Source organism: Trichomycterus rosablanca, chromosome 4 (genome assembly GCF_030014385.1).
Source record: "Trichomycterus rosablanca isolate fTriRos1 chromosome 4, fTriRos1.hap1, whole genome shotgun sequence".
NCBI classification, from domain to species: domain Eukaryota; kingdom Metazoa; phylum Chordata; class Actinopteri; order Siluriformes; family Trichomycteridae; genus Trichomycterus; species Trichomycterus rosablanca.
The window spans coordinates 49,956,050-49,976,031 of NC_085991.1; the positions used below are offsets into that span (position 1 = coordinate 49,956,050).

General features: G+C 36.0%; 1 protein-coding gene across 1 annotated transcript in view; it reads left to right on the plus strand.

Moving 5' to 3' along the window:
* Positions 1–19,982, plus strand: part of LOC134311978 (basement membrane-specific heparan sulfate proteoglycan core protein-like) — a 67,607-nt gene that overhangs the window by 41,597 nt on the left and 6,028 nt on the right. Inside the window, exons 14-16 of the mRNA XM_062993627.1 lie at positions 321–344; positions 6,792–6,803; positions 19,217–19,492. Of these exons, the coding sequence (XP_062849697.1) occupies positions 321–344; positions 6,792–6,803; positions 19,217–19,492 (312 nt within the window). The remainder of the gene's footprint in view (positions 1–320; positions 345–6,791; positions 6,804–19,216; positions 19,493–19,982) is intronic.

The window sequence follows — 19,982 nt, forward strand, 5'->3', positions numbered from 1 at the left end:
ACGGATTTAGGTTCCCTACATAGTGCATTAGATAGCGAATTAGACAATTGGTTTATGTTCCCTACATAGTGCACTAGATAGTGTATTAGATAACGCAATCATGTTCACTACATAGTGCACTAGAAAGTATAACTAGATGATGATTTGTGTTCCTTACATAGTGCACTAGATAGTGTATTACATAATGAATTATGTTCCCTACATAGTGCACTAGGTAGTGTATTACATAATTAATTATGTTCCCTACATAGTGCACTAGATTGTATATCAGATAACGGATTTAATACGCGATGGGGAATAAAGTCTGTGTCGCCTGCGAGTGTGTGTGTCACTCTTGGCCGCTCGTTCTAGATTCCGGGAGATTTTATCTGACCTGTGGGCATCAGGGAGCTGCTATGTATATGCAGGAGACTCCCGGAACTTCCAGGAGACTTGGGATATCTGACTTAACTCAGCATAAAGCTAACAAAGAATATATCACCTAAATTACTTCATCTGATTAGATCTCAGATGAAATATCTAGTGTTACCAGCTGTAATTCCTAACATCAAAATTGAAGCTATTGATATATTAGATCGAAAATGTAACAATGTAGATATTAGAAAGGCATTAAGTGTTCATTAAAGTTCTCCTCCTACCAGAACTTTGAAATGGAAAAGAGATTTTCCTGGGATACCACTTGAAAAAATTTGGCAAAATGTGAACAGTTTTTTTATACACAATAAAGTTAAAGAAATGCATCTCAAGATACTTCATAGAATTTACCCATGTAACGCAAATCTTCAGAGATTTCATGTTAATGGAACATCACAGTGCTCTGTTTGTAATTATGAATTGGAGACGACTGTACATCTGTGTTTTTTTTCTTGCGGTTATTCAGTGAACTTTTGGAATGAGATATCACTGTTGAGCTTTAATACTTTTCGTAAATTAATACACATTAACGAGACAATGGTTCTATTTTTGCTGATCAATACTGGCCTTTCTATAGTTGATGATGCTATTAACCCTCCTATTACCTTTGGGGTCAATTTGACCCCATTCAATGTTTAACGTCTTTAAATAAATGATTGACATCATTTTTTTTGCTTCATATTTGATGACTTTTCCTAATTTAATGGGGACAACTGGGTAAACATAAAATTAACATGATGTTATGTTTTCAATGTCCTGTACACATGTTGTACGCATCAGTGTTCTTTGGGGTCAATTTGACCCCAGGCTGTTTTAGCTGTATAAAACATATAAAAAATATCAATATTTGTTTTGTTGTTTAGGAAGATATTGAGGTCACTATGACATGCAATTTTATAATCTTCAAAAAACTTTAAGGCCCTAACCTAACATAACCATAACTGTAGTAGTGCCAGAACCACTAATAGTTCACACAACCTGGGGGAGGGGAAACATCATCTTCGCGAGGTTTTTGATAGGACAGGAAAATATGGTTTCTGCGAATAGAGACAGAGGATGATGTTGAGGAGGACCCGGATTATTAGGCATCCTCCTCTGATGAGAATGAGACCCTCAGTGTTTACCCTTCTTTTGTCTCTCAACCACCAGCAAACACACTACCTTCCAAAACTGAAAAGTTATTATGGTCTGTCTCCACACTGGAATAACAAGGCAGACTTAGTGCTGCTAATGTCAACAAAATGCTTCCAGACCCCACCAGATACGCTGTCAGCCATGTCCTAGACATAAAATCAGCATTTGAGCTCTTCATGACACCATTAATTGAAAAGGATATACTTGAGATGACAAAGTTAGAGGGGAGGCACGTGTATGGGGACAGTTGGAAAGACTTGGATGTGACCCACTTGCAAGCCTACATTGGGTTGCTTATTTTGGAGGGAGTGCACAAGTCAAAAGGCGAGGCAACATCAAGTCTTTGGGCTGCTGACACTGGAAGGGCAATATTTCCAGCCACCATGTCTCTAAACACATTCCATGTTTTCTCCCGTGTCATACGCTTTGATGATGGAGAAACAAGGCAGGGCCGACAAGAGCGTGACAAACTTGCAGCAATATGGGATGTATGGGACAAGTGGGTTCAGCGATTACCCTTTCTTTACAATCCAGGCCCCAACGTGACTGTGGATGAATGTCTAATTGCATTTTGTGGGATCTGTCCTTTCAGACAATACATGCCCATAATGATGATCTGTTTTACAAATAAAATCCTTCTAAACTTTTGAAATTGTGTGTGTCAAATTGACCCCAAACAGGCTACTATTCCATATAAAAGGAATAGTTTTTCATTCCAAATGTTATAGATAACAAAAATATGTCACTCATATAAATCCAGTAAAACACAAAAAAGATCTCTACTTCCAATTTTAGGTTAATCAATGAGATTTGATGGTGATCTGCATATTTCTCCATAGTCGCGCAACAGGTATTCTGGATGTATAAGGGGGTGGGTGGGGGGGGGGGGGGGGGGGGGGGTTATTTTTTAAAAGGCTATTTAGGTGGTCAATGAACAAACAAAAAGTATGTGACATAAATTTGGGTAACAATTTTAATTATGATCATTTTCTGTAGATTTAAATTGCTGGGGTCAAATTGACCCCAAGCATAAAAGGTGTTAGTAAATTTGAAGGTAATAGGAGGGTTAAGCTTATAGCCCTGCTAGGAAAATTTCATCTACATAAAGCTAGAATTACCTCCACTAAACCTAATTTTAGTTTTTTTATGGTTGATTTAAAACTGCTATATGAATCCCTGTCTAAAACTGTTCATAACAAAAAGGCTGCCAAGACTTTCCTCCTTCTCGAAAAAATTGTAAACTGACTAATATTTTAATGTATTTATTTATTATTATGCTTGTATGTTTATTTACCTTATTTTTTACATATCTATTTTATATATCTATTATGTATTTTTAAATCCCCGTACTGATGTTTGTTTGTAATATGTAATTTTGAAAACGAAAAAAACAAACAAAAAACAGTTAAACAGAAAAAAGATCAAGTATAATAATTCAAGATGTAATTCCTCTTTTTACCAGATGGTGGCAGCAACTCTGTGTCAGTCATTCACATGCACAGCGGCAAACCCGTGAATGAGACGTACTCGTGTATGACGTCATAAAAGCGACACAGGCTGTACGAACAACGATTAACGTGGACAAAATCTGACGTGACGTGTTGTACTAAAACAACGAGCTAAGAATTTGAGTGGTGGAGAAACTTCTGCTCAGTAATAATTTAGAGAAACTCAGAGTTCCTGCGTCGTTCTTTTAGTACATAAAGCCACGTTAAGCTTTATTTTTGTGAATGCGCCCTGAGTTTGAGTTTTTAAAGTTCAGTTAGAAATTGAAATGCTTCTTCTGTTCTGTGTGTTCTGATTTGTTCATCTGAATTTTTACATGTGGTTGTTGTTCTCTATGTGAAAATACAATGATTAAATAACAGCGTATTATATTTATATTTTATTGTTTAAAATAATGTTATCAGGGACTGTTGGGCCCTCGAGCACTTTCACATGATCAAATCTGACCCTCCTAGAAAAAGGTTTAGACACCACTGATCTATGGGTTCATCTACTGGACAACTAGAGAATTACTGCTGGGATTACTACAGGTGTAAAATGTTAGTACAGACTTAGACAGAATCATTAAAATGTGTCTTTATTTGCGGGGCTCTTTTTAATTTTTAATTTTAATCTATTTGGGATCAGGGGTGTGCATGAAAAATCGATTAAACAGAAATCGAGGAAGAATTAATTGTTTAATTGATGCTGTCAGTTCAAACAATACTTACATTTATTTCCAACAGTTGAGATATAATTTAAATTGGGAGCAAAATAACAAGAGAATGCTGACCGAATTAAGACTGACCCTTACCGAGCAAGCAGTAAAAACGTGAAGGGCCCTACAGCTGTAACCCTAAAACTTTTTAATGCTTTTATGAGATCTATACAGAATTATTGCAAACTAAAATCACAAACAGTGTTTTTAATCAAAAAAGACCAAAGTCTCATTTTTCTACCCAAGTATTTTTAAGTACATTCAAGCTGGAAAGTCTGCACACTAATTTCATATATATATATATATACTGTATGCTGATAGCTGATCAGAATGAATTAAAGGTACTCACTCAGAAGTTCATGCGGCTGCCTTGTGCTAAGCAAAATCATCTACAATAGACTTTAAGTCCAAATTCCTGGATCTGGTATTTTAATGCACATTTTTAGTTATTTTAATTTAACTTAACAAAAATATTGTAATATAATAATAACGACCTGGTGAGTGCAGCCAATGGGGGGCAGTGAGGTGCACCCCCCTCCCCCCGCACCCCCAGTAGTTATGCCCCTGTTCACACCCCTTTCACCTTCTCCACTTTTAATTATGTTACAGACTTTTTCTATAATAGTTATTTTTTTGTCACACACATCTACACACAGTCACTAATAATTACGAAGTGAAAATATGCAAATTCATTTTACATTAAAAAATAGTTAATTTGGGAGTTACATATATGTACACACCCTGAGCCTAATACTTCGTTGATGCACCATTGGCAATTATAGCTTTAAGCTGTCTTGGGAAGGAACCTATGAGCTTGGCACACTTGTTTCTGGACATATTGGATTGTTCCTCTTGGCATATCCTTACAATCTCCGTCAGGTTGGGTGGGGAGCGTCGATACACAGCCATTTTCACCTTCTTCCACAGATGTTTGATTGGATTCAGGTCTGGGCTCTGACTGGGCTTCTCATTGACAGACTTTCTCTGAAGCCACTCCTTTGTTCTCTTGGCTGTGTGCTTTGGGTCGTTGTCATGTTGGAAGGTAAACCTTCGCCCCAGTCTGAGGTCCAGAGCGCTCTGGAGCAGGTTTACTTCAAGGATCTTGGTGTATTTAGTTGCATTTATCTTTCCATCTATCAGGACTAGTCGCGCCGGTCCCACTGCTGAAAAACATCCCCACATCATGATGCTGCCACCACCATGCTTCACTGTAGGGATGCCATTAGCCAGGTGATGGGCGGTGTCTGGTTTCCTCCAGACGTGATGCTTGGTATTCAGGCCAAAAAGTTCAATTTTGGTTTTATCTGGAAGCTGTTTTTCTTGTTTTTGTAGCGACATCTGGATATTCTGCCTTGATTTTAAGTTGACTGAAACAAACTTTTTAAGGCCACAATCATTTACAATCTTCAGCACTTGATCATCTTCCAAAAACTTGATGTGGTACTTTTAAAAACACAAATCTGCTTTAGAATTGATCTATTTTTACTCTCTCAATTTAAAGTACTTTATTAACATGGCAAATACTCTCTCTCTCTCGCTCTCTCTCTCTCTCGCTCTCTCTCTCTCTCTCTCGCTCTCTCTCTCTCTCTCTGAGAACAGATCTACAGGAAGTAGTTAACAGTTTAATTCTCACTCAGTCGATCAGTTAGTTGGACAGGATGGAGTTCAGGACACTTCCTGTGATGCTCTGTGAGTAATAAATTGTTCTTGTATCTATATTAATTTGAGGGTTGTTGAATGATAATTAAGAAATGAGGGTTAATAATGTTATTTAACAGTCTGAGAATCTTAATTGATGAGATTCTGTGTGATTAATGAATGTGTGTGGAGTTCAGCTTGTTTTTAAACTTTTCTCTGATGCTGAATTTAAATGGATGTTTTTTTTTTTACTCTTGTTTAGATCAGGAAAGCTGATTTTTAAAATTATTTTTTAATCGTTTACTGTATCAGTGATTTGGTTATTGTTTGTTTTGTAGGATGGTTTTCTATGACCTTCACAATTTCATTAACACACTTATGGGGCTTATTTACCATTTTAGGAGCACAAAAATACGTTTCTTTTTCTGATTATACAAATTTGAAGCTGGAAAGTCTGCACACCCCTTTCACCAGAGTGGTTATATGACTAGTATTTTTTATACACTGTCATTCATGGCTGGTTCTGTGTTTCCTTTTTTCCCCACACCTTTTTTCTGAGATCTGGATTGTCGCACGCAAGTTTTAATTTATTTTAATTACTTTTAATTTCTTTTTACCCTGCAGGCTGTGGATGTGTTTGAGCTATTCGCTATATTATGTTTCTGTTTTCTATTTTATTTTCTCACGTCTCTTATTTTACTGTTACCCTTTTTATCTGTGGCTTTTTAGCCACAGTGTTGGTTAAGCTTCCTGCATCCTGCTAAACCTAGTGCCTCAGTGGCAAGGCACGACCCGACATGTTACAATCAGTGGCATAACTACTGGGGGGAGCAGGTGCACTGGGGCCCATGGCGGATGGCGGGTACCTAACCCCGAACCCCCCAACCCCCCCGTTGGCTGCACTCGCTTGGTCAATATTATTATATTACAATTTTTTTGTTAAGTAAAATATTAAAAGTGAGTAAGTACCTTTATTTCATTCTGATCTAGCATATATGGGTCAAAGATGAGACGTAACTTTTTAGTGTCCCCACTTGATAAATAATATACAGTTATATTAATATAAGTGGATATACCTTCAATCTACTCCATTTGTACATGTTTACTGAAACTTAAAGTTATTTTTACAGAAAAGAAAAAACTAATTAATCTTAAGTAAAACTTAAAATTTACTGCTTTGGCATAATTGTACAAATATCATGTGTGACATATTAAATAATATTCAATCAGATGTGTTTTTTAATATTAATAATATTCAGGACACTTTCAGTCCCCATTTTCCCAATCTTCAGTTGACATTCAGTACAACGTTAATAAAAAGCCTTATTTTAATATGCGATCAAGTTACTGCAGTCATGTGACCAATTATAACAACAAAAGAAGACACCTGGGGACCCTTCAGCACACACACGAGGTCAATGCATTTTAACATTATTTGATACAAATGTCTTTTTACTGACACAGTACATTAAAGAACAAAACTGAGTGTCATTCAGTACAACACAGAAAACCTAATATTGCGGTTACTCTTGTAAACAAACAAAGTTATTAACATTTAAATGTGAATATGTGTAGAAATGTCTTTGAGTTAAGGTCAATGTTAGCTTTGACTAACCACTGGGATAACTGTAAAATGTGCTAAAGTAAAATTTCTGTCATTCAGTACAACAGAATTTCGCTGTTGCACTAAATTGACAATGACATTGTTATACTGACTTTTTACTGCAGCAACTTTTTCACGTGTTATGACACAAATTCCACACTGTTCTGGTGCCTTACAGGTTGTTATGATGGCTTCATTAGCTATGTTTTAATATTAAAATGCTTTATGAATATATTGAAATGCTTTAACAGCAACCATTTTTTCATGCTATGACAGGACTTCAAATGATCTTGTTACATCACTTTTATGCAAGTTTCTTGTTTTTTTTCAGAATAAAGTTTATGTTTTTGATTGCCTTACTTTTTTCATGATGTAGTTTGTTTGTTTATTAGGATTTTAACGTCATGTTTTACACTTTCGGTTACATTCATGACAGGAAACGGTACTTTATCTTCACACAAGGTTCATTAGCTTTATCAAACACAGTCATGGACAATTTAGTGTGTTCAACACAGACACGGGGAGAACATGCAAACTCAAATGAAGTAGTAATATTATAACACATACTTGCCCCTAGTGTGGCATAATTTCATTCTACTGCTGCTACTTTAATCAATAAAGAACTTAAAAACAAATTAAGTCATGAATATTCTGATGTAACAGGATAATTTGGAGTATGTCATTCAGTGCAACATAAAATCATCATACAGTGCAACAAAAACATTTGCTTAAAATAACTGTAATAAGTAATTATTATATTTTTTTTTCATGTGAATGCAAGAGAATCCAGGCCTGCTTCATAGAAAATGGAGTTTGATTAGGTTTCAAATAGAATAGAATGTGTAGCAAAAACATCTTGTATACAAATAAACAAAATCCCAAGACGCATTAGAGTGCAAACAATACACAGAAAATTCAAAACAGAGTAAGTACAGTTTCTTCTGAGGTTTTAAATCTTTTGTAAGAGATATACTAAACTTATAACCTCCTCACCCCCGAGATTGGACGCTTTGAAAACAAACAATATCCTGTAACAACACTTGTTCATTTCAGCCTTTTAAACGACATTATACAAAAAAAAAAAGAAATTTTGCTTGGGGACTGTGAGTTATTTAGTGTCCAGTATACTGGACATTTGGAATTAAGAGCATGAAAATTTACATATTATTATTACCATTATAACATGTGACATATCAAGTATTGTACATTTATGGCATAATGTAATACATGTTTATAATATTAAAAAGCATATACTAGTTTATACAGAAGTTAAAATTTACATTTTAATTATTTATATGAATATTTTAAATATTTAATTTAAAACTTTTAATTTTAAAAACTCAAACCTTAAAAATGAAAACTCAAACTTTTTAATTAAAACATTTAGCTTTGTTCATTTCCCCTTTTCTTATAAACAAACTTTCCTTTTATAGATATATTTTAAAAACAAGGAACATTACTAAAACATAAAACAGAATATTCAGTTTGTGAATATTAATTTTAAATTTTAAATTATCCACATATCTATCTTTCAATATAAATATTTTGAAAATAAATGATATCTAAATTATTCAAATCAAAACCTTTTGCATTTCAGCTTTGAGTTTTTCTCTTCTTTTTTTAACGGGACCTTGTGTGGAACTCATAAAAGCAGTTTCGTTCAACTTGAATGCAAAGAAATACATTACATTTTAAACATCTTATGCTTGATTTTTTGGTGCAGCCAGGGTTTCTGCACCTCTGAAAGCTGGTGCTATCACTACCCACCACTGGCCAGTGCTCTGCCCCACTGCATCTAACATCTTGGCTTAGAATCACTTGACTCCCTATCACTATCCTGTTGATATTCATCCCACTACTCTCAACACTGCAGTCTATTACTATCATCTAGTAATTTAAGCACCTCATCTACTGTCAGCCCTTAACATACACGAAAAAGATATGTACAGCATGAAAAATGCAAAAAGTAATACTGATGCACATCTTCTAATGCATAGTTTGCATGACAAACTAAACAACATTCAATACGTTAAATCCAAATATCCAGCTGACTGGACGTAAAACATTTGCTCGAAATGTAAGTATGCGTAAATACATATTCATCGCTTATATTGTTACCAATCATTACAAATACCTTCTAAAAATACATCATTTCTAAAACACTATGGTTATATGTGCACATTAATAGATAAAAACGTATGTTTTGTTCGGTCACGGAGGCAACGAGCGTCTTTCTCAACAGCTGCCATCTTCGGGTCTTTTTTCAAGAAGCTTAAAAAAAAATTTCTGTCTTTGACCAACCAGTAGAAAGACAGAGTTGTGTTGGAGTGTCTAAAAGTGAGTGTAACAAAGTAAAACTTCCTGTCGAGTTGCAAAACCCAGAAAAAAAATGTCCAGTATGCTGGACATTAGGAGTGAGGAGGATAAATTAGTCGTTGCACTGAATGACATTTTTGTGCCCTTGTTGTGTGTCAACAACACTAAAACTATCAAATAAGCAAAATGCTGAGAAAAAAAAATACATATTTACATAGGTGACACAATATTAAATGAAAAAATTATACAATTTAACCATTTTATTTTTTTGGTACTTGAAACACCCTATTCGTCTTTCACCCATATACAGTGAAGAAAATAAGTATTTGATACACTGCCGATTTTGCAAGTTTTCCAAGCTACAAAGAATGGAGAGGCCTGTAATTACACTTCAACTGTGAGAGACAGAATCTAAAAAAAAAATCCAGATAATCACATTGTATGATTTTTAAATAATTAATTTGCATTTTATTGCATGAAATATGAAACATGAAGTATTTGATCACCTATCAACTAGCAAGAATTCTGGCTCTCACAGACCCAGTTAGATTTTCTTTAAGAAGCTCCTCCTATTCTGCACTTATTACCTGTATTTATTGCACCTGTTTGAACTCGTAACCTGTATAAAAGACACCTGTCCACACACTCAATCAATCACACTTTAACCTCTTCACTATGGCCAAGACCAAAGAGCTGTCTGAGGACACCAGGGACAAAATTGTAGACCTGCACAAGGCTGGGATGAGCTACAGGACAATAGCAAGCAGCTTGGTCAGAAGGCAACAACTGTTGGCACAATTATTAGACAATGGAAGAAACACAAGATGACTGTCAGTCTTTCTCGGTCTGCTGCTCCATGCAAGATCTCACCTCGTGGGGTAAGGATGATCCTGAGAAAGGTCAGGAATCAGCCCAGAACCACACGGGAGGACCTGGTTAATGACCTGAAGAGAGCTGGGACCACAGTCTCAAAGATTACCATTAGTAACACACTACGCAGCCATTAAAATCCTGCAGGGCACGCAAGGTCCCCCTGCTCACGCCAGCACATGTCCAGACCTGTTTGAAGATCACCAATGACCATCTGGAGGAGGCATGGGAGAAGGTCATGTGGTCAGATGAGACCAAAATAGAGCTTTTTGGTATCAACTCCACTCGCCGTGTTTGGAGGAAGAAGATGGATGAGTACAACCATCCCAACCGTGAAGCATGGGGGTAGAAACATCATACTTTGGGGGTGCTTTTCTGTGAAGGGGACAGGGCGACTGCACCGTATTGAGGGGAGGATGGATGGGGTCAGGTATCGCGAGATTTTGGCCAACAACCTCCTTCCCTCAGTAAGAGCATTGAAGATGGCTCGTGGCTGGGTCTTCCAGCATGACAAAGACCCAAAACACAAAGCCAGGGCAACTAAGGAGTGGCTCCATAAGAAGCATTTCAAGGTCCTTGAGTGGCCTAGCCAGTCTCCAGACCTGAACCCAATAGAAAATCTTTGGAGGAAGCTGAAACTCAATGCTGCCCAGCGACAGCCCCGAAACCTGAAAGATCTGGAGAAGATCTGTATGGAGGAGTGGGCCAAAATCCCTGCTGCAGTGTGTGCAAACTTGGTCAAGAACTACAGGAAACGTCTGACCTCTGTAAAGGTTTCTGTACCAAATATTAAGTTCTGTTTTTCCATTGTATCAAATACTTATTTCATGCAATAAAATGCAAATTAATTATTTAAAAATCATACAATGTGATTATCTGGATTTATACAGGCCTCTCCATTCTTTGTAGGTGGGAAAACTTGCAAAATACTTATTTTCCTCACTGTATATATATATATATATATATATATATATGAAATTTACATTTGTTGAGGGGGCCATAAGCCCCTAGTTACACCACTGGTTACAATGTACAAATATTTTCAGTATTTCTGTGGTGCAATAATAAAGTGGTACATGAACACAGTGCCTTCAAAAAGTACTTTTTTTATTTATTGGTTTCAGATGCTCATAAGAATTGTCCTAAAAGTTTTAGTAATGTCATGTAATATATGATTTTTATTGATGCAACATTTATATCACAATGTTAAATAGTTTTAGCTAAACACATTTATCATTTTAGTAGCAATAACTGCAGCCATATTCTCTCAGTATCTAGAGATCATTTCATCTAGTCTTTCATCTCTCTGTGGAGACATTTTGACTCATCTTCATTTGCAGAATTGCTTTTTTAGAAACACACTTGTGGGTGTACAGAAACTAGAACCTTTTTTATCATGCACAATGTGTGTTCATTTTACATCAGACTTTTTTTAATAGACACTTTTTGATCACATGATGCTGTTGGCTTTATATTTTTGGTTGCAGCACAATTCTCAGTACTGACCAAGGTGTTTAAATAACCCAGCAACACTGCTGCACCGGATACACTCATACAAGTACATCACACACCAACATGTCATGGGGGCGGCACGGTGGCTAAGTGGGTAGCACTGTCGCCTCACAGCAAGAAGGTCCTGGGTTCGAACCCCAGGTGGGGTGGACCGGGTCCTTTCTGTGTGGAGTTTGCATGTTCTCCCCGTGTCTGCGTGGGTTTCCTCCGGGAGCTCCGGTTTCCTCCCACAGTCCAAAGACATGCAAGTGAGGTGAACTGAAGATACTAAATTGTCCATGTCTGTGTCTGATATAACCTTGTGAATCGAATAAACTTGTGTGATGAATAACTACCGTTCCTGTCATGAATGTAACCACTGTGTAAAACATGACGTTAAAATCCTAATAAACAAACAAACAAACCAACATGTCATGGCTACCAATCATTTCTGGTGAGTGGGGGTCCAATTGGAGTCCTAGGTAAATAGGGTACATTTACAGTACATTCCTAAATTATTGGCACCCCTGGTAAAGATGAGTAAAAAGTACAATAAGAAATTCACTTTTTGAGGCTCTTGTGCGTGTGTTCATGTACGTTTGTGTGTGTGTGTGTGTGTGTGTGTTAAAATATGTTGAGGTGCTATTCTTTCTATATGCTTTTCATCACACAGTTACTAAAAGATGGATGTAATTATATTTTTATATTTAGTGCTTTTGCAATACAGAACAATTTCTCAGTACAATTTGAACAAAGTTGAGACAGTAGGTAAAATGCTAATTACATTTACATTTTCAGCATTTAGCAGACGCCTTTATCCAAAGCAAATTGCATTACAGTTACAGCATACAGTCTGAGCAACTGAGGGTTAAGAGCCTTGCTCAACAGCCCAACAGCAGCAACCTGGCTGTGGCGGGGGCAGGGCCGGAGTGAGCCCCTTTATCAGCCTGGGAGTTTCATGCCCAAACCCGGCCCACTTTTTCCACGGAGGAAAAATTTGAATAAATGAAACAGCAGCTAGCTCTTACAATTACTTTTTATTGGGTATAAGTTCAGGTGTATGTTGGTAAGTTAACAGAAAACACTTCACTTAAACATGTTTAATTCAAATTTAAATCAGATAAAGATTTAATAGGTAAAAAATGTGATAAAGATGAAAAAGTATTTACATTTGTACATGAGGAATAAATTGAAATAAAAATTAAAATTGCATTTGTCTTTTTAACAGAGAGGTGCTCTATTGTTAGGTTTACACTAAACTCTTAAGTAGCTTCACTATTTAGTAGGCTACCTACAGCATCAAAAGCCTCCTAAGCAGTGCACTTTATTAATAACGGTGTCATTGTCTGTAGACATGAGACATGGCTTATCTGCTGCTCTGAGGTTAAAAAAAAACATTTCATTAAGGGTTAGCCTGTTTTGCTGAATAACATAACATGCTTAAAGTTTTTTTTTTGTTTTTAACAATTTAGCCTATATTATGATGGTGTAAAATTGATAGTGATTTAGGCTATTTGTCTTCATTTCTTAAAATAAATTAGGCTATTGTGCTGACATCTTTCTGAACGTCTGAACAATTTAAAATATATCATGTATATTCTCTACATTATATTTTACATTACAAATAACTATCTTAGTTTAAATAACTCTGTTAGAATATCCTCTACCTGTCCCTTCAGTAGTCATGGATCATCAGTACAGTAGCGTCGGAACAAAAACATTCCATTAATGGCTATTTAATATATCACACTTCAAATTATGTTTATTATTTTCAGCTTGAAACTGGATGTTTGTGATTAATGGTGTGTACTGGGTTCAAAATAAACTATGCTAAGTTGACTTGGCTATGTTGCGCATGGGGTCTGTTCTCTGGAAAACAGGTCTGTTAATTTGGCACATTTGGCAGCATCTTCTTCCATTGCCTTTCTTTTTTTTTTTTTACCTGGTCTTTTCGGCTCCACCTGGCCTCTTCCTGCCCTCCATCACCACCGACTGATGGTACTTAGCGCTATTCTGTTGCTATATTTACTTTTACCGGCTTGACGCCTTGTGGGCCAAACCAACTTAAACATTTGGGATGGTAGAACCCATCTAATCTACTACTGCGATGTAGGGGCTGTGCTGTCAGATGAATGGAGAATGAATGCAAGAATAAGATTAGATAAGTGACAGATGAGTGTCAAAATTATTTTTCCCAACTGGCCCAAACTTGAGACTGACATGATCCGGCCCATCGGGAATCCTCCCGAATCTCCCGATTAGCCACTCCGGGCCTGGGCGGGGGTTGAACCAGCAACCTTTGGATTACTAGTCCTGTGCCTTAACCACTAACTTAAACGATAATATAACTTTAATAAATTAAATGAAGAACTTTCCACACCACATTAATGAGTCTGTCTTTGAACTTAAAATAATGAGACTTTAAAGACTGCCATGGCATATACATTTCATGCAAATGGATGTAAATTTGACCTGAGCTGTTGATCCCACTGACTAAACCAACATGGTTAATGGTAGGTTGGTTAAGAGATGAAAAGCATGTTTGTTTTCATTGTGACTGGAGGAAGAAAATACAATCAGAGAGCTGCTAAAAATCTTAACAGCTAAGCTAACAGAAAGTTACTTTAACCTGATAAACGAGCAGTTAGCTTTTTAACAACTAGCTAAATATCTATCATATGAAACATTCCAAACTGTAAAAACTAATGTGATTAATAACATTAAGTGATATAAAGTAGATATTGTACTGAGTGTAGGTACAGTAAATCAGATCAGTGTAGCAGCAGCGCTAGCTAGCGGGTTTCGCTACTTCATTTCCTCTTTACCTGATTCCACCCAACTTAATACACAACATTCACAAAATACGTTACAAAAGCCAAAATATTGATATTAAACACCAAAGTCTGTCCTAATCTTTGGGTTTTTAGTTACATTTATAACAGCCAAAGTTAAACAAGTATTAAAACTCACTTAAATTACAACAGAAAGAATTGTAAGAACAGCACAAAATGCTTCTGTAATGAACATGGACACATGGGCTTAAAAATCCTTTAGGAAAAAAATGCTGAACACCCGTAAAGTGGTAGCTACAGTATATATCAACAGTAAGTGGTAGCTACAGTATATATCAACAGTAAGTGGTAGCTACAGTATATATCAACAGTTAGTGGTATCTACAGTATATATCAACAGTAAGTGGTAGCTACAGTATATATCAACAGTAAGTGGTAGCTACAGTATATATCAACAGTAAGTGGTAGCTACAGTATATATCAACAGTTAGTGGTAGCTACAGTATATATCAACAGTAAGTGGTCGCTACAGTATATATCAACAGTATGTGGTAGCTACAGTATATATCAACAGTAAGTGGTAGCTACAGTATATATCAACAGTAAGTGGTAGCTACAGTATATATCAACAGTAAGTGGTAGCTACAGTATATATCAACAGTAAGTGGTAGCTACAGTATATATCAACAGTAAGTGGTAGCTACAGTATATATCAACAGTAAGTGGTCGCTACAGTATATATCAACAGTAAGTGGTAGCTACAGTATATATCAACAGTAAGTGGTAGCTACAGTATATATCAACAAAATATAGAAGCTCTGTTTCTGGGTGGACTTGCTTAGGGGAGTTTTGGTCTAGTGGTTAAGGTACTGGACTAGTAATCAGAGGGTTGCCGGTTTAGCCACTGTTGGGCCGGCTTGTTCTGACTGACCTTCATTTACTCTTTTCCCAAGAACCTCATCGTCACAGCAGTTCTGACACCAAGTTTTTATTTCTGTTTGATCCTTTTCTTCTACTTTCTCTGTTGTGGGTTGTGGATGTTTTTGTTCTTTTCATTTGTTACTTTGCTTGTTTCTATTATTTTGGCCACTGCTTTTATTTCTCTTTATCCTTTTTGTTTGTGGCTTTTTAGCTATAAATTATTGCTCTGCTTTGATTAAGCATCATGCATATTGGGTTCATTTACAAGAAAAGATTCATGCACTCTGTGATCACATTTTATAATAAAGATTTTTACTCTGTTTCTCTCCCATCATTCAGTGCTGATGGGATTCTTCCACTGTGCACAAACTGAAGGTAATTTATTTGAATTTTATTCATTGGATAATTATAATAATTGCCATTTCACCATCAATTTACACTTAATTACTCTTAATAAGCACATACCCTGTTTATATTGGTTTTCTACTGTATAGTCACTTTCTTACTTACAGCTTTATATTTGTAGATGGAGCACTACCCCCCTCCCCACGGCATTAACATTAAGGTGTTTAAAAATCCAAAATTTGCAGATCAAAATCCAATCAGAACACTTTTGGAACAATCAGCTTCTCTACAAACATCACCAGGTCACACAGGTCACAAATGGAAACGGGAATTAAGTGAATGTATTAGGACACAAGAAAAATCTCTAATCACAAAAAACTGTCTGATGGTTTCAACAGTACAATGTCCTCAAATAGAAAGCCAACATGATCTTATAGGCTTTTAGAAAAAAGTGCTTGCATGACCAAATAATCTTTCTTGATTTTAATCCCATTTTTAAAATTGTGAATCCATCATAGAAATCCTTGTAAACATGTCAGTCTGAAGATGGTTTACCAAAAGGGCAAATATTAAATCACACTGCTGTAAAAAAAAGTTATTACTTGTAATCATTGTAATTTATTTAATGTATTTAATCCATATGTAATTAAAAGTAATTTACTGCTTCAATAAATTTACTGTTGTAACACATTATAAAGATTGTAACAGGTGCATGTTTACCACTGTGGGACGTCGTCTTTCCTTTAAACAATATGATGTTGTTGCTCCAACACTGGGTCACTGATTATTGTAGTTTTGATTCTTGCTCGATAAAACAAATCAGGTGAACCAGCAACAGGGTCATGGGTGCCCAAGGCTCATTTATGCACATGGGGAGCAAAGCCTTGTCTGATCTAAGCCCACAGAAGAGCTACTGTAGATAATACTGGCTATGATAGAAACATGTCAGAACTAACAGTACATTGACAGGTTTGCATCTATACACAGTGCAGAGTGTCCATGCTGACCCCTGTCTACCACTAAAAGCTCCTACAATGGGCATTTGAGTATTAGAACTGGACCATGAAGCAGTGGAAGAAGCTAGCCTGGTCTGATAAATCATGTTTTCCTTTACTTCATGATGAATCTAAGTGGTTTGCACCTTGCAACTCTTTCATGGATGCCATTTTAGTCCAGTGTCTTTTTTATTGTGGAATCATGTACAGTGACCTTTTACTGAGGTGAGTGAGGCCTGTTTTTCTTTGGATGTTTGTCTGGGTACTTTTGTGACCTTCTGGAAGTCACCGATGCATTCCTGGTAAAAGTTTTGTTGTCCAGTCACTCCTGGAAAGTGGATAATAGCTTTCACTGTGGTGTACTGGAGTCCCAAAGTCTTAGCAATGACTTTGTAACTCTATTGAGAGTTGTAGATTTTTAGAATGTGGCATCATGTGCTGTTGTCCTAGCCTGTTTCACCTCACCAGACAGGTTCTATTTAAGTGATGTTTAGATTCAACAGGTCTGACAGTAATCATGCCTGGGTGTGGCTAGTAAAATTAAACCCAAATGCCAGTTAGATTCAGTGGCTAAGGGGGCAATTACTTTTTCACATAGGGCCAGGCTTTCCTTAAATAAATGAAATATCATTAAAAATTAAACTTTGTCTAATATTAAAAGTAATTTGATGGTCTGAAACATATAAGTGTGACTGATATGCAAAATAGAAGATTTTATCTGAGGTGAGAGAGGTCTGCAGTTCCTTAGATGTTCTTCTGGGTTCTTTTACTTCCTGTATGAGTTGGTGATGTGCTCTTAAAGAAATATGAGTAGGCTGGTCAGCTTAAAAAAAAAAACTAGCTTGGTTTGGTTTGGTTTGAAACAATAAAGACAATTTTGCTAACTGTGGTTAATTGAATAAACCCACAAACCATTTTTTTAAATGTGTTGCAGGCCTGAAATGCAGGACTGGATGTATATTACATTTCTTTGTAAAAGAACAAACAGCTTTAAAAGCTTCATTTTTTTATTAACAGCAAAACCCAAACCAACTGTGAGATTAGAACCTCAGAACTTCATCTACACTGGAGACACCGTTACTCTGACCTGTGATCTGTGGTCTACAGGATGGACTTTCATCTGGTACAGAAATAATCAGGAAGTAAATCCTCAGATCTCTGCAGATAAAATCACCACCAACAAACTCAGTGAGAAACTTTCTACTACAGGAACAACAAAGTACAAATGTAGAGCACGAAGATTCACCTACTACTACAGCTACTCACTGTACAGTGATCCAGTTACCGTTACAGTGGAAGGTTTGTCATGTTTATCATTTTTGCTGTATGGCTTTTTAGCTCATAAGAAATACTTTAGTTAATGCAATTTAACTGTTTTACTTTAAATAAATGAAGATTATTAATATATAATAATAAGTTAGACATTGAGAGTTTTATGGAATGATAAAAATCAGCTGTTTTGGAGAGAGGTAATGATGTCCTGATTGGGTTTAAAATGAATGTTAATGACAGACTCAGTTGTTCATGAGCAGGGATGGACCGAGGGGGTGAGTGATCTAGAAAAATATTATCATTTCTTAAGGTTGGATCCAGAATATTATTTTGATTATTTTTTATATTTTGTAAGCTTTTTATTCAGTAACTAAACAGTAAAACCAAACTCATTTCTTTGTTGATGAGACTCTACAGTGACTGTACAGGAAATCATGAGCTCAAGAACCAACACAGAGCACAGAGACCAAAATACCATTAACACACATTTAAAAATACTTTGTGATGAAATGTTTTAAATGAGTTTTAAAGTGGGAACAATCCTTTCTGTAAAAAGCCACGACTTAAGGAGGTCAAGTGTTGTTAAACAATAAACCAAATGTTTTTAGAAATTTGTTTTAAAAGCTTTTTTTTTCTTATATATGACTTGATGGGTAAAAATGATAGTATATACATTTAAAAAATTACACTGTAACTATGAACAGTGAAACAAGTTACTAATTTTTAATTGAAATGTAAAATAACTGCACTAATAAATGTAGTATTCAAACATGCAATAAAAAACTAGAACAAAGAAATGATGTAGTTTTATATTTACTGCATTGCAGACACTCTTATCCAAAACAACTTACAGTGGCCAAATACAATTTAAGTAACTGAGTACCTAAACCACTGAGCTACCACTGACCCGCTTTACATAAATGTTTCAATATTCTAAACCCTTGACAGTATCGACTGTAATCATGTGATTGCTGTAAAAAGTGTTTTACGTCACTGTGGAGGAATTGTGTTCCTCTCTGTGCATAATTGTTTTAATTCGGCTACACTGGAGGGTTTTTAAGCATAAACTGCCCATTTAAGGTCACAGGATCTCAATGAAATTTAATTCAGGACTCCAAAAAGTTCATTTTGTGTGTTTGTGCTTTGAGCCATTCAGTGATGGACATTCACAACCACAAAGTTTATTTATTAATAAAAATAATTGTTAATTTTATTTCTACAGGGAGACCAAAAGCTGCTGTGATCATAAATCCTGATAATCACGTGTTTATAGGAGAGACTGTTACTTTCACATGTAACATAGAGAATGGAGGACGTGTCCAGAACTGGAGGTACAGCTGGAATAAAGAAGGTTCAGACCAAACTGTCAGTAATGGACAGCAGTACAGAATCAGTGATGTTACAGAGAATCATGCAGGTAAATACACCTGTACAGGAACAGAGACGGGAGGATCACGTTCCTCACACCCCAGTGATGCTGTTATACTGACTGTATCAGGTGAGTCTGATCATCTCCTCTGTATTAAATAACATCTGTATCACATCAGCATGTATTTAGTACTGGTGTAGAGGAGACAGAGATTAGAGACCTACATTATCTCACTGCAGTTCCTTTCTAATCCAGACTGTGATCACACTGATGTTTTATCTCTTATATTGTTTATAAATGTTTATCATTTTAATGTTTGGTGAAGTCTTAGTTTATCTGATACAGTGGATCACATGATCAGTAACAGTGTGTGTTTCTGTACAAGTGATTACTGTGATAAACAGATCAACATGTGAACTGAACTGTGTTTCATCTCTAACAGAAAAACCAAACTCATTTACTCCTTCACACTTAAGGACTATATAACATAGCCAATCTACCTTCTGTCTGTTTTGGGAGATGAAAGAAAAATTAGGTACCTGGAGAAAACCAACATAAACATAAAAAACTTCTTACAGTGACTGGAATGTGTACAATGTATAAATGTAACGGTTCTTCC